At 45.8% G+C, this 27,706-nt stretch overlaps 2 protein-coding genes across 6 annotated transcripts; both read right to left on the reverse strand.

Moving 5' to 3' along the window:
• Positions 1 to 2,759: 2,759 nt before the first annotated feature.
• LOC125318452 lies at positions 2,760 to 14,881 on the reverse strand. Its single transcript, XM_048289169.1, has 6 exons — positions 14,849 to 14,881; positions 7,974 to 8,109; positions 6,482 to 6,777; positions 5,061 to 5,255; positions 3,574 to 3,638; positions 2,760 to 2,800 (listed from the first exon to the last, which is right to left on the reverse strand). The coding sequence occupies exons 1-5, from the start codon at positions 14,879 to 14,881 to the stop codon at positions 3,585 to 3,587; spliced, it is 714 nt and encodes a 237-aa protein (XP_048145126.1). The 3' UTR covers positions 2,760 to 2,800; positions 3,574 to 3,584.
• A 3-nt stretch (positions 14,882 to 14,884) lies between these two features.
• TGIF1 (TGFB induced factor homeobox 1) lies at positions 14,885 to 27,241 on the reverse strand. Of its 5 annotated transcripts, none has more exons than XM_048289537.1 (3): positions 26,990 to 27,241; positions 18,488 to 18,714; positions 14,885 to 17,155 (listed from the first exon to the last, which is right to left on the reverse strand). In XM_048289537.1, the coding sequence occupies exons 2-3, from the start codon at positions 18,668 to 18,670 to the stop codon at positions 16,589 to 16,591; spliced, it is 750 nt and encodes a 249-aa protein (XP_048145494.1). In that variant the 5' UTR covers positions 18,671 to 18,714; positions 26,990 to 27,241; the 3' UTR covers positions 14,885 to 16,588. The 5 variants fall into 5 exon arrangements, with proteins under 5 accessions (XP_048145494.1, XP_048145497.1, XP_048145496.1 ...); XM_048289540.1 differs by lacking the exon at positions 26,990 to 27,241 and adding an exon at positions 26,420 to 26,522; XM_048289539.1 differs by lacking the exon at positions 26,990 to 27,241 and adding an exon at positions 25,379 to 25,848.
• Between the last annotated feature and the right edge of the window lie 465 nt (positions 27,242 to 27,706).

Raw genomic sequence — 27,706 nt, forward strand, 5'->3', positions numbered from 1 at the left:
AATTCGTTCTTCCAGAACTGCCAAGGCATTTCATTTGATGTGGTCAAGGATAAAAGCACGACAAGCAGAATGTTTCTCTTAAGCTCTCATTGCTTAAGACCGGCCCTGCAAAGTCTCATCCGAAGCATCCTGCTGAGCACCCTGGAAGTGTTCATCTGCACAGAGTTGCTCACAGGCATAAAAGTTGCCATGATCAAGGCCTTGAGCCTTAGCAAAATCTTCAAAGGCACTTCTGCACGGAGCCCCGCCAAACCCCACTGAAGATGCCAGGAGTTACGCTGGGGACTTCAAAAGAAGTGGCAAGAAGACCCCAGCCTGATTGGTTTTCCCCTCTCTGCTTCCCTTTCATTTTCTACTTATGTCCCATGATGTCTGAATTTTGAGGGGCAAAAGAGATCCCTGGCAGGCATAGCTAACTTTCCCTTCACTGGAATCCTGCATCCAGATGGGGTTTTTTCCCACTGTGTGAAATAAAGACAGTCACCAAATCCCACGGAAACATGTCCTGGATGATGATGTTCATGGTTATACCGGTACTTGAACAGGTCCTGATTCACTTTGTAGTACCTAGTGTGCCAGTGCTGCACCATGTACTCTCTGCCCATGCTTAGACCCTCAGCACAGAAAGGCCAGAAAGATTTATGCTATAGATCCATGGGCAGGGAAAATTCTTGGGAAAAATCCCAAGATGAAGGGATTTTTCTTCACATGCTGGAATTTATGTGCTCGTTAGTGACTGATAAATGGATGCAGCAGGGATGGGGTGGAAAAAATGCTTTATTACTTAAAAACCTTTCTGAGGTGTCTGGTACCTTTTTGTAATGAGGATAGCTCGGAGGGAGTAAAACAGCACGTATGTTTCTCACTGTTCTCCAGCAGAATTATGAAGTCCAAGGCATGGCGCAACCCCGCCTTTCATGCAGGTAAACTTTATCCCTATTTATACTCAATGTTTCCTTCCAGATCAAATCAGAAGCCTTCCCCAGAAGCATATCTTGTTGCCAGTTTGTTTGCCAATGTCTGTCTCTCCTGCAAGACATTGTTTTTGCATCACGCAATAGGCAAATAATTCACTTCAGCCGTCAGTTTGGAGCATGCTTGCCTATCAAATCTGATGACTTTGAGCTGACATTTTTGATAGCAATTAATGATAAAAATATTGGCTGCTCTGCTGCTACTGGTATTTGTTTTTGAGGTCATAGGTTTATACATGATTTGGAGTGCAGAGAGCAAGTGAATTTCTCTTTTCCCATTATGCATCACGTTACAGGGTCGGGTCAGCCCCACTTAACCATGGTCCTGCACTGAGCAAACCTGAGACCAGCGCTCATAGCTGAAAGATACTCATCCCCTTTCCCTTTAGTCTGCTGCTATGCCAGTGACCTATAAAACATTGCTGTGCTGTCACAGTAAGTTTATACACAACATCATCCCTTCCCCGTGCTTTTGCACATGGGGAGGTTTTTACAGCCCCTCTTCTGCATGGCTGCTTGGCCACCGTTGTGGCAGAAGAAGGTAGCTGCTCTCACTTGATTCATCAGGATGCATTTGGATGCCAGCTGCAAAACATGACGTGACTGGCCCTTCCAGCCCGCAGCCAGGCTTTCCCACGCTTGGGTCCCATCGGTGGACAGCACCCTTCTCGGTAGTGCGTGTGATTACAGCCGGTCCTCTATTGCTCCGTGACTCACATGCCCCACTCGCAGTGAGACAAAGGGGCAAGCAAAGGAACAGGGCTTCCTGGTAATTGTGTTTTTCATGGTTCTCTTCACTGATCCAGTAACAACATAATCATTGAAATTAGAGACAGAAAAGCTCTGCTGGGGCATTGTGTTAACACTCTGCCAGTTCCAGATTGCGATCTACTGAGCTGTGGCAGGTAAGTCATCACCTCCCCAGCTCCGCTCCACCCAGAGGGAAAAAAAACCACACACTAAAGAACTGGAAAAAAAAGAGCTATATTAAAAAACAAGCTGAGTTGTGACACTGCCTCCACCTATTATGGGCTACTCCTGGTGCAGAGGCCTTCATATCATATTGATTCTTCACTTAACTATCTGTGACAGGGTGACGAGCTTTTCCTCAATTTTCAGCCAAGCAGAATGGAAACAGTTACGGATTTTGCCACCTCTGTTCAAAGAGAGGGAAATACTGAGGTGTTGCAGAGCCTCTGGAGAAGGCAACAACTGCACGGCCCCTGAGCTACATGGACGGTGACACTGCCATATTTCAAAGCTGTCAAAGGTTTTGGGAGAGGGATGGGCCTTGCCTTGAGTTAAAGAAAAGCAGTAGGACAGAGTGTGATGGATGTTTTATGGGTATCAAATATCTCACCAAGGTAAGATAAGTCACTGTGTAAACAACCATGTGCTGAGGCAAACACCTTAGTTTGGAGATGGTAACTAGGGTGCTGAGATGTTGAACAGCAAAAGATAACCCATTCCGATGTAACTAGCCTATTTCCCCAGTGGGAATGTCCAACCTATCACTTATCCCTGGCTTCAAACTAGAGAATTATCAAAGTCATGTCCCTAAAATGCTGTATCTTACTTTCTCCTGTTGTACTGACTCTGGGTGCTCACAATTGCAATCTGGAATGGCTTTGTGAGTGTGTGTTCAGGACTGTGATCATCCCTGATTTTTTTTGTAGCACTGAAAATTTATTGCATTGCACCAGTTGGGCTATATTATTTGTTATCTTACAGCATGTTCTTTCTTTTTTTTTTTTAATAAGTGGTTGTAATAATAACTCACTGTGCTCCAGCCCTTTTGTCAGTCTTCAGAAGAAAACTCCTATCACCTGAAAAAAAAAAAAAAATACTGGAACTTCTTCATTTTGTAGATTGTTCTGGTAAATCTTGGCTAAGCTAGGCCTAAGGGGAAGGAAATTGAGATAACTGATGCACTTAAGCATGTGTCATTCCTCATCTCTCCAGTCAATAATTGACAACAAAAGGGGAAAAAAAAATCATACGGGTCAGGCAGCTCACAGATGATGCACTAAAGCTGAGATGGCATTTTGCTATGCTGTGGGACAATCACACCTGTAGCAACAGCTGAAGGGGGAAATCCCTTCCCACCTTGGAGCAATGTTTCAGTAAACAGCTTTTAAATATGTGACATCCCTTCCTAGTGCATCAGTACCACCGTGACCACAATTCCACCATTTCCACAAACCCCAGAGGTAGCATCAGCCCCAGGGCAGTATCATGGTGCCAGCTGAGGGCAGGGAGATACAAGCCCCTGGGCGACAGCAGGCCTTGCACAGGGCAGGGCATTGCTATTGAAACAGTGGCAACTCTAGGGGAATGTGGTGTGGATTAAACACAACCCAAAAGTAATCCATATGGCTGCTGCTTCCATGAGGTAAGCAGTCACAGTGGGAAAGAAGAGTCTTAAAGGGTGACTTTTCTTTACATCTTGCTATCTACTGTTTTAATCCACCATAAGAACCAGGCTTTGAATTTTAATGAAGTTACACAATTGCATTTGCAGTGTTGGGAAAGAAACCAGACTTCATCCCAGACTAATTGCCAGCTATAAAATTTAGTAGAGGCATACATAAAGACAAACCTGTAGCAACTTCAATGGAAACATGTCCATGTGTCAGTCTTCAAGTGAATCCAGAAGAGCTTTGCCTAAAACACACGAATTTTAAGTCGTGATCCTGTGCAAGAGGATCCTATGATCTTGCTCGCCGCTCTGATTCACCACATAGTAAATATTTCTGTTACTTAAAAAATGTAAAAACTGGTGACTTACATCAAAGAGGCTGTATGACTACACATAAAAGAACATCTTTGACAAACAGAGGGCATGTATCGATCTGAAAGACTCCATTAAGTACTCTTTTGTATTACTAACCTAATGCTTCAACTGACAAGAGGTTTCCTTTTGTTTACATCTTTCCTGGCAATAGCATCATGACAACTGCAGCCTGTCTGCAAGAATGTACACGGACCTGGGAACCCAGCCATACATTAGCAAAACTGCAGTGTACTCCACGTGTTTCTCAATCCTTTGCTTAACAACCCTGTGCTTGTAAAAAAAGCTGCTTGTGTGCTGTACTGCATTCATTGTGATGATTCATGTCTATCAGCATCTGCCAGTCAAGGCTGGGATTTCAGGTAGGAAGCAGCCCACCTCCTGTATTTTCTCTCTGAGATAAAAATTTCTTTAGTGGAAGGTGGGAAATAAAACCAGGAAACCAAGCCAAAACAAAGAAAACCTGGTGAAGCATGCAGAGTTTGTCATTAAAGTATAATCCAAGCAGATTTTGTTTGTCAACAACAACAACAAAAAAAAAGGCCGACAGTTGCATAAGCCAAAATAACAATTCGGAAATGATTTTTAACTGGAACTGTTTTCATGTCGAGTAGCACGTGTGAGCTTAACGCTAATGGTTCGAGGCCGTCCCAAGTGTCGAGTGGTGTGATTGCAGGTGCTGTCACAGCATCCCTGCCACATGCATCAGCAGGACTTGCCACTGCCAGGGGCTGTCAGCTGCAGTGCTGGTGGCCAGGAGGCCTCCCCTGTGGCACATCCCTCACTCACACGGTACAAGGGCATTGTGCTCTAGGAGCCACGTGTTTTCTGCTTTACCTCACACTGACGCCAAATCCCACCAGAGCAGGTTGAATGGGTCTCCTTAAACACCAAAATTACACTCAAACACCAGTAATTACACTTGCCTGGGATGTAGGCTTATCTTTGAACTCACACAGCTTTTGTTAAATTATCTTACACCTCACCTCTCTCTCTGTCTCTCTGATTTTTCAATAGACAACATGAAACTCTGCTCTAGCACCTCAGGAGGCAGTGTATTTGCTCTGGACTTCCAACATTGTAACTGGGAGCAGAAGTTGGATCTGTTTTTTCTTCCTCTCTTAAAAGGTCAGGGAAACATGAAACCGCAAAAGGCTAATTCTTCTCTGTGTCACATTTCTGTGAGCCCAAAGGGCAACATAGCAGTGGTATTTTTAATGCCTTTTTTCCCCCCCGACTTTTCAATCCACAGTTCTTGGTACGACTGGTGACAGCTCACACAGTAACACACTTACTCTCTCATCGTTCCTTCTAAGTTGCTTCTGATGAATATTGGGAGCACCAGAAAGGGTCCCAACCACTGCAGTGCACGTGTGATAAGCAGGAGCTGGGGTCATATCACAAGGCTTGGCCTCATCACAGGTTTTCTGGTTCTGGTGCATGGTCACAATCCACAGTATTCCGCACACACACGCTTCGTTATCGTTAAACTGTAAATATTGCAAGAAGGTATTCAGCGTGATTTAATATTCCTATTAGTGCCTCCAAAGGCCCAACAAGAGAAGCTGCACTGTGCTAGGCTGAGCACGGTGTAAATATTGATGGTTTCTGTCTTGCAGTGTTTACAATCCAAGAAGGAGCCCTGCATCAGAGCTCTCTGCTACAGTTTTGTTATTTGTCTTCAGAAATTATTTGTCTGATTTAAAGCATCATAAATGAGCGTGTCCTTTCTTTTGCCACTACTAGTAGAGCAATTTACTTTACTTTGCTGTGAAGGAAAAGTTCTAGACCTAAATATTTTATCATCCTAATCAAGAATTAGTCTTTTGATATAAACCCAGAATCCAATACCTTTTCTGCAGCTGTAACATGCTACAATAAAATATGATCTCGCAGTTCCCAAACCCTTGCCAGGTAACAACGATTCAGCACAAGCAGGGCAAAGCATCACTTTGCTCCGCTGAACAGGGACATGCTCTCAGGTAAACTCACTCTAAGACCTGGTAATCGAAGAGGCTGCTCCCAATGCTGCCACACTGACAAGACACAGATATGTGGCAGTGGTTGTGGAGAAACCCACACCAGGAATCAGGTAAGTTAACATCACACATGTATATAGCAGGAGCAGACACTACAGGAATGGCTTTTGGCCCAAGGCCAAGCGCCTTGCTGAGGGTGCTGGTGTTTGGAAATGAAATGACAAGTTTCTACAGCTGCAAGAGTCAGCACTGACGCACAGCTTGCTGTACACTTACTCCAGCTGAGGATAAAACCTCTGCAAGGGAGTTGGGAGCTGTGCTATGCCTCAGAATACAGCTGGGCGCTGCTGCCATCCATCATGCAAGCATAACTTCTTCAGAGTTCAAAGGCAAAGTTGCAAAAGACTTGTTATTCCTCAGGGTGTTCTGGAGATTTATGTACCGTCATCTACCTGGGCAGTGGGAGATGTTTACCTGTCTCCTGTGTCAGCTGAGCTCAGGGAGCAGTAACGTGATTACAACACTTGAATGCTCAGAAATGCTTTCTGGCTCCTCATATCTCCTCATCTGATCTCCAGGACACCTCACCACTGTTAAAAAGAAAACACCACCAAAGCACCACCCAGCTCCAAACCATCTGAGGTGTGGGCCCAGAAGCAGCTCTAGCACTCTCCTTTTCCCCTGCTAGTGCAGCCTGCAATTTCATGAATGATATTTGTTCTTCCCACAAGCCTTACCTCATTTGGAGTCAGGGGGAGGCTTAGAGTCAGGGGTTTCGCCAGAGGCAGGTTATACCTGCAAACAAGAGAGTGGACATGGAAGGACAGCCTCTCGCCGCCACCACCACCGCGGCAGTGCTCATCAGAGCACCTCAACCAGAGCCGGAGGCTGCGATTTAAGCGCTCGGCCTCTCCCTGCTGCCCGCACGGGGAAGCTCGTACCTTGTTATTGCTGCCCCACCGCCGCACGCCCAGCGCCCCGGGGCCGCCGCCAGCGCTTCCGTCCGCGCTGTGCAAACACCGCTGCGCCCTTTCTCCACACGGATAATAATAGTGCCGCCCTCATTTGCCGCTCCCGGGAGCGATGGTGTGGGCACCGAGCGGCAACTACAGATGGTGGCCCAAGGTCTGGTTAATGTTTCAGCGCTTTGAGCCCATCACAGGTTGCACTTTGAGCCGTACACAGCATGTTATTGGCGGTCCTGGTGTTTAAAGGGGTTTTTCTACCGACCGGTCGGGTGCCTGACACGAGAAATTTCATGTCTTGTCAAAGCACCTGATCTCCACCCACACTGGTAAAAAAACAATAAGCGTTCTGTCATCAGCATAACCTTGATTTCCACAGACTTTTGGGGTTTTTGCACGTGAGAAGAGGCTGCGGCATCACCAAATGCCCTGTTAACAGCCAACGGGGCAAAGTTCTTGTTTCCTTTGTAGTGAAAAAGTTCAGGGCCGGATTTTGATTATCACAAGGAGTAGTAAAGTACATAGAGCAGAGATCGTGCATTGGGTAAGAATTATCACCGAAGTGAAAAAACCAAACAGAAACAGCAAAACAAACTCCTGCCCAGCTGATGCAGCACTGCCCCACATTCTGGCGTGCGCAGCCCCTGTACCTGTGCAGCATACACAGCCTATGGAAAAGGCTGGGCTGTGCTCTGGATGCGGCACAGCCTGCCCCGGCACAGCACAACACCACAGCACGGCTGCCAGGGGAGCCCTGCCAGGGCAGCTGGGCAGTGACGGGCTCATCCCACCCTTTTGATGAGTAAAGTAAAAAAGTAAATTTTGTAAAGTAGCAAAGTCCTGTGTCATACCACTTAGCTTACACACCAAAAGAAAAAAAAAAGAAAGAAAAAAGAAAAAAACAACAAACAAAAAAATAAAGAACAGAGAAGGTATCAAAGAACCTCTACTTTTATTTTTTATCAGGATCTGTTACCCTGAGCCATGGTTAGGATGTCAAGCACTCTTGTTTTGAATGTGGTGTTGATGATGGATGCACTTCCACACTACACCCAACCTGCCTCTTTACAAGGGTTTGAGTATTCCTCTGCAAATCTGGGAAAGAGGAAAATTCACATTTTACACAAAATTGAAGTCCTGCCTGACAGCTCCCCATCTGCTGGCCATGTCCCTGCTGTGTTGTTGCTGTTGTCCTGCCTTGGTTGGGGTCTAGTGCAGGCTTAGCTCCCCTCAAGGTTCCCAAAGAAATTGTTTTGTGTCTTACCATCAGATTGATCCACCCATGCAAATATCCCCAGCCGGCAAAAGTCTTGGGGATTTAGAGGCAAAACATGAACACTGCACTCGCAGTGGTGGTTTGGAGAAAAATGCAGACGAAGGACCGAGCTTGCAGACTCTGCCTGTTAATGCCACCAGCGTACACAGGGGGAGATCTGAAAAAAGCTCGCCGCTCCAGACTTGCACAACTGGACGGTGAGCAGAGAGGGGTAGGAGCCGTGGGAACTGGCAGTGGGGTGACACGGGACAGCGCGGGGACTGCCAAACTATTCAGCTGCAATCCAGAGACTGACAGTTGCGGCAAGAGCCATCTTCCCCCCACCCCTGCAAAACATTCCCTCTCCTAGAGATTTGCATAACCCTGTGCACATTTCCTGCAGTCCTTGGGCAACGACTAGGGTTGTGGTTCAACAATTTACAGGATCAAAGGCAAATTATGATCCTAACGCTGGAACAGTTAAGTTTTTACATGTGGGCTTTTTAGATATCATTTCTCAAAGATCAAACTCCAGTGTATCCCAGGGAAGTAAGTTTAGGCAAACCACAGAGCTGAGGAGCAGGCAGGATCACTTGTGTTTTTTCTTATGTATAATCAAAATGTTTTATTAGGGTTTTCTAAAAACCCATAGCTCTCATTCTGTACCCAGCCTGTGCTGACTGGCTGCAGTTTCAGATCCCCAAGGTGGATCTCCTGGGCTGCCTTACAGCAGGGGATTTCCTAGGGCAGGAAGTCCATCCTGCAGAGAGGGAGGCTCAGCCAGTTCTTCCTTCAGTGGCAGACAGGGCTGAGGGTTTTACAAGCGCCTTGCATGTGATTTCCCTGCTCTCTGTCCAGGCCCCTGGCAGCAGGAGAGGAAGCGGCATGTAATGAGCCCTAGGTAGAGGGAGCAGTTTCAGCTCTGAATGGCAGCTCCCCGCACCCTAAAACAAGGGAACCACCGGCGCCGGGAAGGCAGGCATCTGGGGCAGCCCACTTCAGCCCAGGCTGGACAGCAAATGCAGATGAGGGCTGGGGTAAGGCAAGGACTAAAGGCAAATCTTCAAGGAAATAGTGGATCTGAAGTCAAACTCCCCCTGAGCTCAACAAGCCTCACGGAGCGGCTGGGTCATGCCACAGATGAGTCATTTCTGCCAGATGGGGAGAGTCTGGACAACACAGGCATCAGCTGGTCCATGCAGCCCTCCTTGCTCTTCTGACCCCGTGGAAGGAAACCTGAGCTTCTGCATCACTGCATTTCAAAAGCAAAGGAAATTAAAATTTTCACAGCGGAAATACCTGTTGCTTATCAGTGTAAATATGAGAGAAATTGCTGCAGCCCCCCATACCTCCTTCCATGCCTTCTGCTTATTTAAACTCACGCTGCCACATAAGAGGAAACTCAGAGAGTGCTGCTGGGTGTTGGCACAATACCCAGCTGGGCTTCACATGCTGCCCTCCCCAAGACCACCAGCACTCCGTGATCACATGCAGGTGAAGGAGTAAGGTGCTGCAGGACCAAGTGTGAACTCTCCCATGGGGAGACCTGAATGTCTGCATTCCCATCACCTTCTCCTAGGGTCCAAGGAGATGGTAAGGGGTGTCACTCTCCCTTCAGAGGGTCACTGGGACATTCCCCTCTGCCCCAGGTGTCATGGATACAGTAGCAGGGGTCAAGGTATGTTTGGTAGGGGAAGGGAGGCGGAGGGACTGATTGCTTTACAACAGAGAGTATGCGCTTTGCAGATGCAAATCTATACACTAAACCAAGATATTTACAGGAGGTGTTTTCCATGTACCACCAGCTAAGGAAGAAAGACTTCTGAGGAGGCCTTTGGAGAAAGCTGGCAGCACATCACTGGAAATACCTTGGCTGAACACAAGCCAGCTGAATTTAACATGAAGAATGAAGCAACTGCCTAAGCAGGGTTTAATACAATAACCTAAACTAACCTTTTAGTTCAGGTTGGCAGAGGAATGTCTGCTTCACACCTCACCAGGAGAAGGCTCATGGCAGAAGAGCCAGGACTCTGAAAGCACGCTGAAACTAGCAACACCAGCCACTCAAAACTAAAAATAATCCCTCCATTTTTGAAAATGCCCATTGGATTTTATTATTAATTGCTTTTCTCTTTGGCTTACCCCTGTCACAACAAAGAAAGCAGAAGTTAGAAAAAAGCTGAGCTATCTACACAGGGAAAATGTGCTTTCTCTCATGAACTGAAGTTGATCTGTTTGCATCAGAGCAAGATTTGCTGTTGTGGTTAGTGTAGTGAAGTAGCAGAGATCAGATGCCTTTCAAAACAGTACAAAACTAGTCAAAATATCTCTAACCTGGTTAAATGGACTATGCATGATATTGTGTAAGCACTCTCAAACAGGGAGAGAAATGATAGAGGGAGAGTTCAAACAAGGAATCAGACTAGAAGTACAATGGAAAACAAAATAAAACATTGGATATAAGGTCAAGCAATCAGAACATTCCAGACTAGAAAAGGAAGTGAAATTACAGGCTCTGGCAAAACAGCTGAATGCTGACTCAGGAAAATTACAGAACTCTAGTGATTCTTACCATCAGTTATGTGTCTGCTATCCAGAACAATTTCCAAGACAAATTCATAAAAGCAAGCCAGGGGACATCACATTCTTCTCACATTGGTCAAGTGATATTGTTTATTTTTTTAATATAAATACCAGGACCAATACATGTATAGTATCCTTTCTAGTATATATAGATAGGGCATAGATATAAATACATACACACAAATTGTGTTTTGATAAACTCTATAAGCTGATGGCAAATTATGATCAAGACTGTCTTCTCCATCAACAGCTTCTAGAGGAGAGGCTTCTAAAGGCCAAAAGCCTCCAGCGAAGCACTAAAATCTATTTGCCAATCAACAAAAAAACAATTTTGCTCCTGCAAATGAGCTAGAACACCAGAGGAAAAGTTGAGATAGGGAAGAACACTTGGTTTATGCTAAAACTAGATAGGATGCACCAGTTAAAGAAACCAAATAATTTATCCCTAATGGAAGCCACTCAGGCCCTAACTGTTTAGTTTTGGGGAGGAAGCAGAAACAAGTATGGAGTGTGTGACACATGATTTCCCACAGAGCTATCAGGCTGTAGGGACTTCAGAGGCAGGATCAAACATTCTCTGTATACTTACTGAATACCATACTAGTAAAACTACTGGCCTCACAGTTGAGAATTGTTTCTGTACTACTACATATAAAAATGAGTATTCCCAAAAAGAAGGTGAGTCCTGCCAACTTGTGAAATGTCACTGATGGAGGAGCTCCAGGGCATTATTTCCCCATCAGTGTGGCAACACTGCAGGGATGGAAAGACTCCGAGAAGCCATGCAAACATAGATATACCTAGCGCAAAACCCACAGCTCTGGGACTGACCCGCGCTCGTCATTGTCAGGTCAATCATCTTCATCATCAGCTAAATGATGTGATGAAAGACTCATAACAAAAACCACATGCAGGGTTTATATATGCCCAGACAAGGGTTCTTCACTCTGAGAGGGTCATGTTGTTACACAACTAGAGATAGGGCTTGGTGCCCAAGGCAGACACTGCATAGGCTGTAACTAAAGAAAGCAGCCACAGCCCTGGTCTGTGGTCCCAGAGAATCTGTTCAAGAATAGAGAGGGTTATATGGTTGTCAGCTGCACTCATTCAACTCACAATCTGCCACCTGTGCCCAACCCCCCCCTTCATCCCTCCAGTTAACCAATTCAAAGCACTGCTACCTCTGTGCGTTTTTACAGGTTTATTACACATTGTGTAAACAGCTGAAAGATCAACACCTTGTTTGTCAGTAGAAACACATGGAATTTGGCAGAAACCCTGCTATCCAGTGGGACACAGATTAGCTGGAAGACAGATGCAACTTATTCATGGCTGCGTCAGCTTCAGGAACTGTGATTCATGTTGCACAATGAAGCAGCACTGCAGCGCTACAAAGAGCTGTGAAGTCGGCCTGTTGGAGAAAGCCTGCCTGCTCTGCAAATCTGTGTAGCAGGACTTGAGATTCCTGCCAGTTATAGTCCCGTACCTCACGCCTCAGCTTCCGAAAGAAAAAGGAGTCTAAAGGCAAGTAAAGCCACTTTCAAAGGGAAGGGTGAGCAAAATGGCTTTGAGCTGTCAGTAGGAGTGCATGCAAAATGTAGATGGAGAAAGCAGCCTGAGTTTTTACTTTGTAGCATAGCTAGCACAGGTTTATGTGATTTTCTGTGTGTGCAGAACTGCAGGCACTCATTGTCGTGACAGGGACTGGAATAGACACTGAACCGCATACAGCACACATGGGTACAATTATCATGTCTGGAACAGCAACAGCTCTAAGTGACATTTTGCTAGAGTGAGTGGCTAATCTAATCTCTTCTCCTGCAGTCTGAACACTGGAACTCATGGGAGAAGAACCCGCTGAACCAGTGAAACAGGATAGAGATGTAACAACGCCAGCAGTTGATGAACAGGAGACTTAAAACAAGTAATGTCCTGAAAAGTGAACATGAGCTGTATTTGTGCCAGTAATCCCTACTGGGAAAAAGCCAGGCGGGAAGTTGACAATTGCAAGATGCCAAGTAGAGAAAGGGAAAAAAAACCACTAAATCACTTTTAAAGAGAAGTACAAAGTACTCCAAGTGTTCTTAAAAAAACCTGCATAAGCGCTGCAAGAAAAATGGCAAATGAAAAGAGACTTTGACAGGCAGGACACAGTTAACTGCAAGTGGCCTGAATACCATAGGTGTAAAAGTGACACTAAACAGGGTCATGGTGCACCTGGACTCCCAGCTGCGCTGCACCTTCTGTGGGCTGGGCTTCCCGCTGCAGCCTTACCTCATCTCCAAGGGGAAAACTGATTATTCCCCACCACACACACTGTCCCTCCCTGGTTGCTGCTTACTTTCTCCTGCTTCCCCTTTTCCAGTGAAGTTACTGCATGCTCCCGCTCTGCCTGGGCAGCAGGATCCCACGGTTAGCAGAACCAGCATCGCCCGGGAGGGTGCAGCCATGCAAGTTAGCCCAGCTTCCAGCTCTCCTTGCCCCATTCCCTCCCCCATAGCACGAGGCCAGCTGTTGCAGCTCCAACGGTTTTACAGCCATGCACGCTGACCTCATGGCACAGGCTGGGAGACATGTGGGTTACCACAAGCCCCCCTCCACAACAGGCAGCGAGACACCACCCCCTCCATGCACGCAGGCAGCGACGCCAGGCTCAAGATTCCCTCCCTATTGTAATTATTTTTGCTTGGCGCAGAGATTTATCACATGCAGCTGCCACAACTTGTTTACAAGACACAAAAGCCATGAAAACAAGGTTGACGAAGCCTGTGTGTGAGCTGTTTTCCCTGGCATGAATTTGTCATACCTCTTAGCTCGCTGACGCCCTGGCTGGCCACACGGTCTCCAATAACACATGGCAGTGCCTTCCCTTCAGCTTTGGAGTAGCCAAAGTAGTGTGTGTTTTCAGTCAGAGGTTGGCTTTTTACAAAACTGCTTCGCAATTAGGTTTATCACTGCTGCAAGAACAGCAAAACCACCCATGCTGTCTCATTGTTTCTTTTTTTTTTCATGGCAAAACAAGTTTCACAAACAAAATTTTTTGTTTACTTCACCAGGGCTGTGTGACCAGCACGTGAAGGCTTTGGTTTGTTACTAGGACTCCTACTCAGTTCCGGATCCTAGCTCCACCCACTGCCCTACATCTACCTACCTTTGATAACTTTATCTAAAATTACTTCAGGTTTATGCTCAGAATAGATTTAGGTAAACTTCAGTAGCCTGCACCAAAACTATCAGTGCTAGATTAGAGGAAAGCAGAAACTCCCTTTTGAGACATTTTAGTGGGTACGAAATATGAGTCATTTTCTTCCTCTAAGTTAAACACCTCAGGGTAGGGAAAAGCTTTTACATGGTGTGGTGTCAGGTGCTACTCAGCCACAGGCGTTTGACTTACGACTACAGCCGAACTTCTAGTGTAACCTTAGCACAAGTAATAATTTAAGAAGTATATAATTGGCTTCAAGCAAAAGTGGTCACCAGTGAAGCTCCTGGGGTAAGTCAGTCAGCAAAATGGAAATGCAGTGCTCATCACACAGGCAGGACTTTGGTGGTCATTTATACTAATGCCACTTTGTGTGGCATAATGGTAAATGAAAACAGCAGAAAGACCACAGGCTTTTACTTTCAATGAAAACTGTTAATCTGAATAGCAACAGCTTTCTTCTGCATTCTATTTTCATTTTCAGTACTGCAGCTGCTATAGTGAAATTACAGAACTGGTCAGCTCAACCAGCAAAGTTTTTTCTTTCTAAACTTGCTGACATTTTTTATTTTAAAGAGCAAAGTAATGAAGAGTAAAGATCTCTGAAAATGCCCTTTAATGATCTGAGTGCCCTACTTTTTCTTTACCCCACAGAACACCAACAAACTACTTAGAAAAAAGGAAACAAAAGAGGAAAGTGTCGAGCAATTCAAATCAAACAATGTAAACATATTTGTGAGGCTGATTTTCTTTCGTCAGTGCTTGAAGCATGGGGGTAAGGAGTGTTGCAAGAACATTCCTTCCTGCAAGAACAGGAAAGGACAAGGCATCTTCCAAAGCTTTATCAAAGATGACACTCCACTTTGGGTGTGTAGCACCCCTTAAGATAAATCACCTACTCCACAAAACCATATCTATTAACCAACTTTTCCCTCAACATGAACCTCACAGTTACAAAAAAGTACACTTCTGTTTTACAATTAGTCATTAAAAAAGCCTAACCAAATAATACATACACAGGTATCCCAGGAAAAATAGCTCAGAAGTATCAAGTACAGTGTGTCCAGAGAGACACTACACAAAGCTCTTCTGTACTCACCTGCAATTCCTTAAAGACAGAGTATACAGCCATCTCTATGTTCAAAATTATTTTCCAGCTTTATTTTCAAAGTATTTTAAAAAATAATTCAATATTCATACAGTATATTAGGATAACTGTGTTAACAAAGCTGATCCAGTCATAACTAAGCCAGTGTTTACTGTTTGCCATTTTGATTTTAAACATGAATGTTCAAGAAAGGCAGAAGTTCAAAATAATTCAAAAGAGTACTCCAGAGAACAAACAGAGTATTTCTGACACTAGAAAACAATAAAGGCCACAGAAAACAGAACGCATACACAGAGTGGTCGGAATATTGCAGTCTTCTTTCTACTCATAATGATATCCTTAAATTCACCAACTCTCCTGCTCTCAAAGCCCTCCCCCAACATCCCAAACAGACAACTGGTTTGTTTTTAAGGATTAGCCGGAACCAATTTTTTACCCTGGAGGTCTCTTATTTCACTGTTGTTGGAAGGATAAGGGTGGGCGACTGACATTCAAGTAAGTTGAAATGTGAGCTGCAAGTCTTCACATTTTTCAGTAATAAGTCATTTTGATAGCAAAGTCCTTTTCTGAAAGGTAACTTAGATTCTGCTGGCAAAAATACACCCCAATACAACAGGGATCTCCTCTAAATCTTAGCCAACCACCTGTTAAAGTATCTCACAAAGATCTGGCTCCCAGAACTCAGATTTCAATGCAATACAGCCTACTTTATTTCAGTCTACTAGAATTACTGAGGAAAAACCTTGTCACTGCTAGTCCAAGTAAGGGTAGAAGCCCTTGCCCTCCCCCGTCAAAATTTGTCACCAGTCATGTCTAGGAGCTGCATCACAAAGATCTGCAAAGAACACTTGTCCCAGCCCCTCTTGTGGCCTCTTCCTTTTATCTTCAGATCTTCCCCATGGGCCATCACATTTCCCAGCCCTAAAATATTGCAAGGAGCCAAAAGCTGGAACTCTTAGAGGGGCCCAAGGTTTTTCTCTGAAATTTAGTCAGAGTTGCCTACATAGCTCCTCTTGGCCCCTCAAAAAAATTTCACCATAGCAGAACACAATCAGGTAACTTCTGGCCCACTTTACAGCATTCTTTTAAACATCTGGTTAACAACAACTGCTAGCATAGCTCTCTAAACCAACCAAAGTCAGTGTGAGCTCAAAAATATTTCTCACTTCGATTCATTTCAAGGGTAATTGGTGTTCTTTGCAAAGCTTGCATTCAACAAAATACTCTGTATGCATCGCTTTTAAAGAAAATATTTTATTATATTATGGGAAAAAAGCATAATCATCCAAAGTTTGTATTGTTAAAAAAATTGAAAATTTAGACAGCGTGTTGGTATATTCCGTTCCACATGGGAATGATAAGAAGACTCTATATCATTACTAGATATTGCACAGTCTGAAAGAAACAAAACAAATCACATGATCTTGGGAAACATCTCACATTATGAAAAATCTACAAAGAAAACATTAAAAAAAACCCCAACAAAACACACAATCCTTTCTTTCTACAGTAGCTTTAAGTTTATAATTCTTGGAATGACCGTATTCCACTGAAGACCATCTCAGTGACAGGAAGCTTCATTTCAGCAATCCCCTTGTGCAAATAAGATTAATAAAAAAAAAAATAATAATAATGCAGTGAAGTCTTTTGATATCGTGTGGGTGACAATAACCACACAGCTGTTAGATCCCTGCCTGGTAAAACAAAACGGGGAAGGAGAAGGAAGGGGATTTAGGCCATAAGTTTCGCCTGCAACTCCATCTCTGCCGCCCTTTTGAGTGCAACATCCACCAGTAGCTGAAATCCACTAAAATCCTGGTTAAGGTCTGGTGGTGTTGGAGGAGGAGTGTTAAAGAGCCCACTTTGTGTGTTTGCACCAGGTCCCAGTTTAGATGCGTCCTCATGGCAGGAGAGGGCGTTATCTGTGAAGCCACCGGCCGGGGGCTGCTGCAGGTCCGTGGTCTGGCCTACATCAGCTGGCTGGCAAAAGTGGAAAGGGGCGTCTTTCAACGCAGTCACAGTCGTGTGGCAAATCACCGACGGCCGAGCCAGGACTGATCCCGGGGAAGCCGGCTTGGAAGAGGACACAGTCTTGCCAAGCGGTGCGGCAGCGGGAAGGAAGGCAGTCTCCTCCAGCAAGGGAATGTAGTTCTTTGTGCTGATGGCAGACTCCACCAGGCCGCCCTCGGGAAGCTTGGTCCCTCGCCGCGAGATAGTGAACTGATTTGGGTCTTTGCCATCCTTCCTCAGCATGTCAGGTAACAGCCTGCGGCGTGCATTGATAAACCAGTTGCAGACCTGGGAACACAATGACATCTTAATTTATACCTTCATTCATTCCCAACTATGTGTCACTAGAGCGGATGGCTAGATTAATGAATCCCTCCAAGCAGTTTCCTTCACTGCACAACAAAATAGAGACCTACTGACAAGTTCTGACACGCCTGGCAAAGGCCCTTCCCTTGTCCCGGTGCTCTAGCACCAACTCCCTGCTCCTGTTACAGAAAGCCCCGGGACATCTGAAGTCCAAACTAGGGGTTTAGCTTTTAACTCTGTGCACACACATTAACCTATTGGCTATTGTTCCCTAGCTTAGGTTAATTAACAACAGGAAAACCTTTTCTCTCTGAAGAGAGCCACTCCTCCCACAAATAGTTACTGATTTTCCTTGTTCAACTGACTGTGTCGACAGACATAACATGAATTACCTCATTTAAGTTTGTCCTTGTTTAAATATCAACCAGTTTCCTGGGCGATACAAGATAGTTTATAGTTTAACGTCTTTTTTCTGTTTACTACCTAAAGGAAGTTTTCTTGATGAAATTGCATTAAGAAAATTTTACTTTATAGCCAATTATGAAATTTGCAGTAATGAATTAATATGGAAAAATAAAGCCCAGGAGTCAACAGGAGCGCTCTCTATTTAGCAGCTCCCAAAACCAAACCCTGGTTTACCCAAATTCTCATGCAGCCACCTTCCAACAACACGGGAAGCAGCAACGGTCAAAAGCTATTACACCAAAGATGATCACAGAAGATGAGAATGATGCATCCAAGGGACCTCACAGATGCCAGTGGTATCCCAGGATGAGAATCCAAACTAATCACACAAAAGCTTCACCATACCTGTACTAACACCCTTGAGTAGCTCTATCCCATATAGGTTGTTCCACTGATCTTAATGGCAGTGATCATACATATAATTATATATGTGCATGTTCTACTGGAATGAGCCTCAAGCTGCTGATTTTAGAAGTGAAGAATTACATGTTAAGTTGTGCATCTATCACCATAAAATCTCTGTTGAAAAAGAAATACATTCTTCTCACAATAAATTACCTTGTACAGACACTTTATGTCTTTTGGGGCACGATTCTGCAAAAAATTAGCATGCATACTCCGATTTGTGACTGTCTGTTCTCCCAGAAAAATAATTTTATTCCCAATAAACAAAGATCATTGTAACACATCATCAATCTCTAGCTCTCCTTACAAGTGCCATCACCAAGAGAGGAGCAATAAAAAAGGAAATCTCACATGCAGTGTAAACATTTGTATCCATGACTAGACCACAGGTGAATCAAAACAGAGAACGGCTCCTTTAGAAGGGAGAACGACTTTTTTAAATACCTGTAGTGTGGAAAGGTGTGTTTGTCGGGATAACAGCGCTTTTTCTTGCTCTGAAGGATAAGCATTGTATCGGTGCTCGTAGAGCCAGTCCCGAAGAATCTGCACAGATTCCTTGGGCAGGTTGCCACGTCTCCGCCGTTTGCCTGAGCCAGCAGATGAGGAAAGATCCAGTGGAACATCCATAGTGTCATCATCCTCCGTTTCACTGCCTGATATTGCAACTACACCTACAATTGTAAGACAAGAACAATCAGCCTCCTAAATCCATAAACTACTCGGCTCCAGCACTGTACGGCACAGACATTTTATATCACATTAACTGTCTTTACTGTTACAGCCTCTTGAACAGGAGGTTCGTCCTGCAGCGTTAACTTGTCATGCTGCAGCTTTTCTGTCAGCTGAACAAAAAGTAGCACCAATGATCCGTTCCTAAAAGAATTCTTCTCTGCAAACCTTCGTTTTCTTGTTCCCCTGGCAACCTTTTATCTGCTGCACGTTATCAGATAGCTTCTATCTAATGAGAATATTGTCCAAGTTTGCTTGCTATGGTATGCATCCAGCGCTTTTTTTCAAGGATAACTATCCAGTGGCTGGGCAAAAAGGTCAATAAGCAAGAACTTAAAACACCTAACGCAAGCAGTAAGTTATTTAATTACTTCTTAACATGCTGAATTCTTTCCTACTGGGAGGGACAGGTTGTAGATTTTGAAATGAATAATTATATCTATTAAGAAAAATGAATGGAAGAAGGAAAGAAGAAAGGGAAAAACTGTTTGTCCCCACCCCTAAGGAGATCTTCACTTACGAAGGAAAAGAAAGTGCAGAAAGAGGGAAGAACCAGGTGCCTAAGAGTCCACCGGTTTATCAGGAAATGGACTCTCATTTAATTGCATTGTGTATCAAAGAACTGTGATCATTTAAATGTTCCAGTTTTTATCCTATTTTTTCAACTTCATGGTTTTCATCTCATATTTTCATCCATGGAAACATGTGTTCTGTGCTATGCTTATTATAAGGGCTCCAAATGTACAAGTTAACAGCATACCTTTTCCCTCCAACACAAAGGAAGGAACAGATTTCAAAATCTGACTATCCCTTTATATACCTATACCACACTACTAGTAACATGAAGCTATGTAGGTAGGTAAATCAAACAAACGAGCAAGTACTCAATAGTTAGGAAGACTACAATTCTACTCCTCTGGTAGGATACACAAGTCACTAGTTCTGTAAAACACAAAGAAAACGATGCTTTAAGTACTCACCAGGTTAAACTCACCAGGAATTTTAGGAATCTTACAAGCTGTATACAAGTCCAAATAAGATACTACCCATGTTCAGCTTGTACAAATTAATAGTCATTTCAAGTGCACTCACACTGGCTTTCAGAAGCAGTTTATAAACTATACTAGAAGGAAAACAAGCCCCTAATATTTTTGTCTTTTGAACTTAGATCAGGTGGGTGAGGGAGTGGAAAGGAAGAAACTTTCTCATTCTTAACATCAAAACTAAAAACCTTGATAGTAAAAGCCAACTAAATGTCAAAAGTAAAATTTTATGTGGGCAACCACCCATAATTTAAAAATTCTATTTAAGGAAACAAAGTAAGCCCTAAATGACAAGAAGTGTACCTGTGAAAATACTAAACTATATAAAACTATGTTATATCCATAAGTAAAGGCACAGAAGGAAGTAAAGCCCTTTAAAATAACCAACTAACCACCAAAGCCTCCACCACCACACAAAGAAAGATAGAAGGTATGTCTGTGCAAGTTTTCCTTAATACTTGGCAGGAGGGTAGGGAGAGAAACAGAGAAGGACCTTTCCTCACACTTCCAAACTTCAGCCAAAGCTGACATGGTAAATTATTCTTTCCTTCCCCTGTTTATGAATAGCTCGAACATCCTTAGTTTAAGTTATCCAATTTGAAATGCAGTTTTGATACACAAGCATTCCCAACAGCATGATCAATCTGCAATCTGTCTGGCATAGTTACTTCAGTAACTTACTTGGTATTGTTTTCATTCTCCCAATTGCTGATTTATGTAACTGACAAACACCAAACTAACATACCAAATTTTTCATCTGATGATTAGCTACATAAATTATCCAGTCATGGAACAGGAACAATAGGACAATATTTAAATAACCAACACAAGATAAACTCCAAATGATTTAAACAGTTTCTTAATTCATGTAGAAAGTATGTCAAAAGTTTGCTTTAAAATTATTCCAAGGAAACCACTTTGTCATAGCTTCATGGAAAGTGCTGTCATGCTTGCAACCTGGCCTGAGAACATGCCTTGTACCATGGGCTCCTGGAGCCATGAGGAGCACTTCTGAAAACAAAGATCCTGCACAGACAACAAGACAGCTCTGCAAAGCAGCTCAGCCCTTTTAAATTGAATTTAAAAACTAGCTAAAACTAGCCCATGCTATTCAGACAATGTTTTGAAGTGTGCTGTTCTTGTTTGTCAGAAACCAGAACTGTTGCAGCACTTCACTGGGTTGGGTTTTTTGTTTGTTTTTAAATATAATGGGCAGTAAGGCAAGACCTTGGAAAAGAGTGAGAGGCAAACAGCAAGGGCTGGAAACAAGAGGGAAGGAGAAACTACTCCTATGAAAAAGTTAGATGTCTAATGCTTTGCAAGCAGTATTTACATGGCATAACAAAAACGACTCCAGATACGCACCACCCAATCGGAGGTAACCTTTCCAGGATCTACCACACAACTATAAAAGATGCCATGGACACCTCTCTGCATTTCAGAAAACTGACTTGACAGCAAAACCTCTCCTAGAACTGCTGCTTTTTTTTTCACCTGAAGAAAAAAGAAAAGTTACAAGATACTGTCTGCAAGCCGGCAGTATAAAAACATTTCTCCCTTTTCAAGCAAGATCTTTTGCTAAAGTAAAAGTTGCCATCTGACTAACCGTAACCTGCCTAGCAAGAAATGAGTCACCAGCAGAGCCAGCCCTTTGACCCACTGGCTTAGTGTGTCATATTAATTGACACAGTAAGTTAGTGACACAAAGCAGGTTTTGGTTAAGCAGGAAACCCAGTATAGTACGACTTGTGCTCATTTAAATGAGCTCATTTAAATAGCTGATCAGCCCTCTGAACTCGTGGCAGATCTCTCCAGCGCAGCACAGAGCTAGCAGCAACAGGAAGTCATGGCTAGAAATCTCGCACTACCCCAGCTGATATTTTTTACTAGAGCAGGAGCCACACTGTTGCTGTCAAGGCTCTGTTTTCATTAAAGCATTCCTGCTGATTACAACCCAGCTTTGTTTTTCCGTCTTGTTAGTAATCAGCCTATTCGCTGCTGGTTTCCTGTTTTAACAGGGCCCAACTGAAAAGGCTCCTGGCCACGCTCCATGACTGGACCATTGGCTTACTGTTATTTACACCCAGAATAAAGGCCTGTGGACACGATGAGTAGCCCCAGCTGACCTACTAATTTATTTTGTATTAAAAGAAGGCTAGGGCCAGGCTATTTTATGTCTCCTTCTAAATACATTTAATCCAAACAAAAAAATCCTGCTTTTATAGAACTAAAATTAAAGCAGCACAAGTTCATTTGCAGAGAGGTCTGAGAAACAACAAAAAATCCCAATCCTTCACTTCCACGTCGCCACTTAAAAGAGTGGTCCACGCTATTAATGACCTAAGGACTACATGATCAGCATCCCTTCTTTATAAATTACTTTATCCTCCTGGCTTCCCAGCTGAAGTCATATACATGATTGATTGCACTGTTGCATTGTATCACAGCCCAAAGACTTTACACGTCCTCCCATAATCAGCTCAGGGAAGATTACACCTAGGATGTGGAGTCTAGGCTCAACACCCAACCTTTAGTTGACAGCTTGAAACAACGTGAGTAAAAGTACAATGATGACTAAAGCTGATTTCAAAACAAACTACTGCCGCTTAAAAAGGCGTGCTAAAATACTTTGAAGGGGAGACAAATACTTGGAGAGGCTGAGACAAATAGTTAAGCAAATGAAAAATTTAGGCTATGAGGGGGGAAAAAGGCACAAAAAAAAAAAAAAAAACAACTATCCCACTGTGTCGAGGAAGAGCTTCACAGAGGAAGTGGCAGAAGCCAATTGTTATTCAAAAGAGGACAAAGTATACCACAAGGAACAATCTCTGCCCTCCACAGAGGGGATGGACAAAAATCACCTTAAAGAAAACCTCCCACCTCTTAGGGTTCTCTGAATTTCTTAAGTGAGATTTTTTTTTTTTTTATGAGCACTGATAAACACAACCAGTTCCTATTTAAGGCCCCGATCCTGTTGTAACCAAGTTCTGTAAGATTCTTCACATGTATAAACTTGAGCACATGCCTGTGCCTTTGCGAGACTGTGTTCTAAATCAGCTCATTGACAAGCCAAATAGGTTCCATGTGATTGCTATCACGTTATTATTTGTAAATGAAACTATCTATAGAAGAGTCTTGAGGTTTAAATCCACAGTCTGCTATCTTAAAAAAAAAGCATAAAAAAAAACCAAACAAAAAAAACCCTCAACAAAACTAACCAACAACAAAAACACAGCATCACACACAAAAAATTTAAAACTCGAGACACATACAAAAATAACCTAAAATATAATGCAAATTTTAAAAACAACAACGACAAAAAATAAATTAGTTTAAACTTATTCATAAGTGGCAAAGAACTACAAGGATACAGAAGGGAATTTCCACAGTAAAAAAACCACCTCTTTCCTCTGAATGAGTTTCATAATTGAGGAACCAGCCTATTTGTTTTCCTCTGTACTTTACAGCTTGCACTCTATTACTTCTAAAGCAACTCGACTTGGCTGTACTATACTTTTTTTCGTCTAAACGCGATTTTTCTAGGAGTGCAAGCAAGAAATCTGTAACAAAGTCACTCTTTGAAACTTCTTGAAAGAGCTTCAAATGCCAGGAGGTCACAAATAAGTACAAGCCCAACCTTTACTAAAACAAAGGCACCCTAGCCCTAACATCTTTTTAAAAGTTTCCGCCTTTGTCTCCTCACCTTTTAATTTGTGCCACGCAAACCCCAGGCCCATGGCCCCTCTCAAAAGTTCTCCCTCCCGCCTGTCACCTTTCATTGTTTCCATTGTTTCAGCCCAGGATTTGCAATCCTCAAAGCAGAGCTTACACACACACTCTCACACACAAAGCCCTACACATGCATACCTAGAAACTACGTCAGCGTTTTCCACACGCATTTATTTCGGGGGTGGCAAGAACAACAGTTGAAAGTGCAGGGAGCTTGGTATTTCACCAACCAGCCGCTGCCCTCGGGGAGAGAAGTCTGAACAATGGAAGCAACAGCAGACAGGAAACCAGCTCACCACTGCTGAGCAAATAGGCAGCATAGGAATGTCCTAAAAATAACTGGGCTAAATTAATTCAGCGAAACTATATTAAAAAAAAAAAAAAAAAAAAAGGCGGGGGGGGGGGGAAACAAACCACAAACTGCTCCCAATAGGGTGAAGACTCTCGACCTACCTAAGACGGCTGAAACATTTAAAAGCTAGCGCTGCTGCTGTCTCTGGGCACAGGGGCTGAGCTCGGCGCGCAGCTCCGGCTGTGACTGGGATCAAGCCCCACTCCGCTCCCGCAGGACACTACGCTCCTCAACACCACGCTGCCTGCTCTTTAAACTTCGCCTTTGTAGCTCAGTTCCCTTTGTGTGCGCTCCTCTTAGCCGAGTGGCATGTCCAAAAAAAACTTCTGACGAGGGCTACAAACCATATTAGCACACACCATGTCTGCAACAGCCCAATGATTTCACGAACTACATATGCATTAATTGCTCCAAGGATATTAACAATGAGAGAGGCTGCTTTACTACAGAGCCGCAGGAATGCATAATAGGGGGAAAACAGCACAACTCTGGAGTACTGAACATGCGCACTGCTCCCCTCTAACCCTCCACTTCGGAGCATTTAATGGTCTTTGAATGCAAAACACCCTTCAGCCACACCGCCGACTGGCAAATCGCAACTGAACAGACACTGCTTTGCTATGAACTTCTTCCCAGCCAGCGCAGGAGCGTTAGATCCGAAAGCACGCTCCGCGTCTTTGTGGCCAAGCACTAATTTAAAGGCACTTAAAGCACCACGAGCGCGATGAGTAACGCTCCTCTAACCGTAAAGTTTGGCTGTTTGGAAGTGAACACAAAGAAAACTTCAACCGCCTTATGGTTACGGGGGGGGGGGGGGGGGGGGGGGAAGTCTCCCTCCCTTTAACCCTGAGTCAAAACTTTTGTACTTCTTGTTTCGTTCCCCTGTTTTAAGGGATAAAAGGAAGAAAAGGCTTCAACTTTCAGCAAAACAAGGCGGTCGAGGGCGTGGAAGGCGTTTGAAGCCCTCCCGCCGATGCCCCCCCACGCCTTAGCCCCACGCTGCCGTCCCCGCGAACAAAGAGTTGCCGGACGGCCCCGCTTTCCTCGCCCCAAGTTGGGAAAACCACCCGCACCCTCGTTCCCCTCGCGGGAACGGTGGGGTTCGGTGTGGAAAAGAGTTGAAAAGTGTTTTACGGGAGGGCAGGGGGAAGAGGCTCGACAGAGGGGGCGCGAACAAAAGTTGGCGGAGGACACGAGGCGAACGGCTGGACATGTTTTTGACAGGGAGCCAGCGGCGCAGAGAGACGGCCGCCTCCAAACAACAGCCCCGCATGTTTTGTCTGGGAGCAGAGCATCCACTGCAATCTTCCACGGGATACAGGCCAGGGGGTGTGGGAGGGGGGAGGGGGGACACACAGGGGACAAAACGGCCGAGAAGGCAAAGGGACTCCGGCTGGCTTAGCGACAGCCCCCCCTTCCCCCTTCCACCCCGGGTAGGGGCGCGGGGCACCCCGCTTTGTCCCGGCACCCCATCACAACTACCTTTTTTACTTTTCATCTTGATCGCGAGGACCGAGCCGATCGCCGGACACCCCACGCACCGACCCAAGTTTTTCTCCCTTCGCCGGACGCTGCTTTCCCCCTTTAAGCTTGGCGAGGAGGAGGAGGTCGATGAAGAAAGAAGAAACACCGCCGCGGAGCCAGGCGCCCGGTCCGCGGCCGCGCTGCTGTCAGCGGGAGCCGCAGGGCTCTGCCTCCCCAGGGGCTTTCTGGTGCGGCCGGGGTGGGCTTCCCTCCCCCCTTCCCTTTGTTCCCTTCTGCTGGCGATTGGCCCCGGCCTGTTAAAGTGAGGAAATGCACGGGAGAGAAAGGTACACAGCGCCCGCCCTCCCCCACCTCCCCGCAGTGAGTACGGGAGAGTAACCGTGCGCTGCACTGGCACTCGCGGCGGCGGCTGCCTCCTCCTCCTCTCTCCTCCCTCCCCTCCCGGGTGTTGAGGCTCTGTCAGACGGGAGGGGAGGGACCGGCCGGAACGGGGGGGTGTCCGCCCGTACCCGCTCGCTCATGCACACACAACAGCAGCGGCGGGGGGAGCTCTCCGTGCCTCCCGCTCCCTCGCCTTTCTTCCAGGCAGACGTTTGATCATTAAACTGGAAGGAGGAGAAGGAAGAGGCGGGGGTGGGGGGGAGATTTTGACAGCTGCCCTTGACTAGCCTCCTCCTGTTGCTGCCGGACGAACCACCCACTCCTTCGCGTGAATAGAGGAGAAGAAAGGAAAGTACGTACGGCAGGGGAAGGAAAGGAGCCTTCCAAAGACCGGCGCCCCCCTCCCGACAGCCGAGCGACCCGGTCGGCGGGGCTGTTCCCCCCCATCCCCTGTCGTGCTGAAGGAGCCCCGCCTGGCCAATGCTGGCCACGCACACCCCCCCACCCACCCCCGCGGGGAAGGCGAGCCCCGTTTCTGCGGTTATTTTTACATCAGTTCGTAAAAGGTTGTTTTTCTCCCCTTCGGTTCCCCCCCTCCCCAGCCCGGTAGATTTTGCTGCGGCACATGATCGCAGCTGTAAAAGAGAGAAGTCTCACAGCTTGACTCATCCCTCTCGGGCGAGCACGCTCTGCAGCAGCAAGTTTCTTTTCCTCTGGGATGGGAAACGTGGGACCCACCAGCAGCTCGCTCCAACTTCCCTGCGAGCGTGACGGAGTGGAAAGGTTTCCCCCGGCACAGGCGGCCTTAGCGGCGGGTCCCGGCACCCCGCCTCCCTGACAAAACCAGGTTAAAAAAAAAAAAAAATCAAAAGTGCAGAACACCCAACCGCGGTCTGAAGTGTCACGGGCAAAGGTTTCGGCGTGGAAAGTAAAAGAAGCTGCCTGGCCGCGGAGCAGGCGTGCGGGTGCGGCGTGCATTTATTCCACGGGAGCGTGTTTGTGTCACTCCCGCACCGGCACGTGCGGGGCTGTTCCCGGCCGGGCAGACGCGGGGGTGAGCAGCAGGCGCCTTAAACGTCTGATGAAATAATGGATTCCTACGGCAGAGCAGGGATCATTCCCTCCCCACCACCCTACACCCCCCCGGCGGCGCAGGCATCCGCACAAATCCGCATTTACTGCACAAGAGAAGCAACAGCGTTTTAACAGAAAGCCCTCCCCGAGTACCTTGTAACTATTTTTATGTGGCGTAATTACAGCGGGAGATAAAACAGCTGTTACATCGCGAACGGGGGATGTGTGATGGGGGAGGGCAGCTGGTGAGTCACGCCACTTAACAAGGACTCAGTGTCGGCTGCTCTGCGGGGCCGGAGGTTCGCTCCAGGATGGGTGACCCTTGAGCGGCTGCTGGGCGGCGTGTCCGGCTGTCGGTCAGCGAGGCGGGCCGGGCGCGGCACACTGACTGACTGACTGACTGACTGACTGGCGGACGGCGCCGCGGGCCAGCGCCGCGCCAGGCGGGAGCTTGTGCGGTCCGGGGTCCCGCCGGCGGCGGCGCAATCCGGGCCATTGCCCGCCGGCCGCGTGCCCTCCGCCCGCCCTTCCCGCCGCCCTTCCCCTCCTTCCCGCCGTGTCACCGCCGGCTGAGTCCAGGGGGTGCGAGAACTCGGTGCTGCTGCCCCGCGTGGTGTCAGCCCGGGAGGACGAGGCTCGCTCGGGACCGGTGTTTTCACCCGAGCCGTGCCCCCGAGGGACTGGTGGCTCAGGGGCGGGGGTTGTGCGCGCACGCCGCCGTATGGCTTTATTTTGGCTTTTACTGTTTTGTTTTTGTTGTGGAAAAGCTCTGCTTCCCAGCTGTGAGGGCTGGCTCTTCGAACTGCTTGTTCCGAGCGTCCGGGCAATGGTCATGCCAAAAAAGCAATTATGGGAAGTTAACAAAAGACA

This window comes from Corvus hawaiiensis, chromosome 30 (genome assembly GCF_020740725.1).
Source record: "Corvus hawaiiensis isolate bCorHaw1 chromosome 30, bCorHaw1.pri.cur, whole genome shotgun sequence".
NCBI classification, from domain to species: Eukaryota; Metazoa; Chordata; class Aves; order Passeriformes; family Corvidae; genus Corvus; species Corvus hawaiiensis.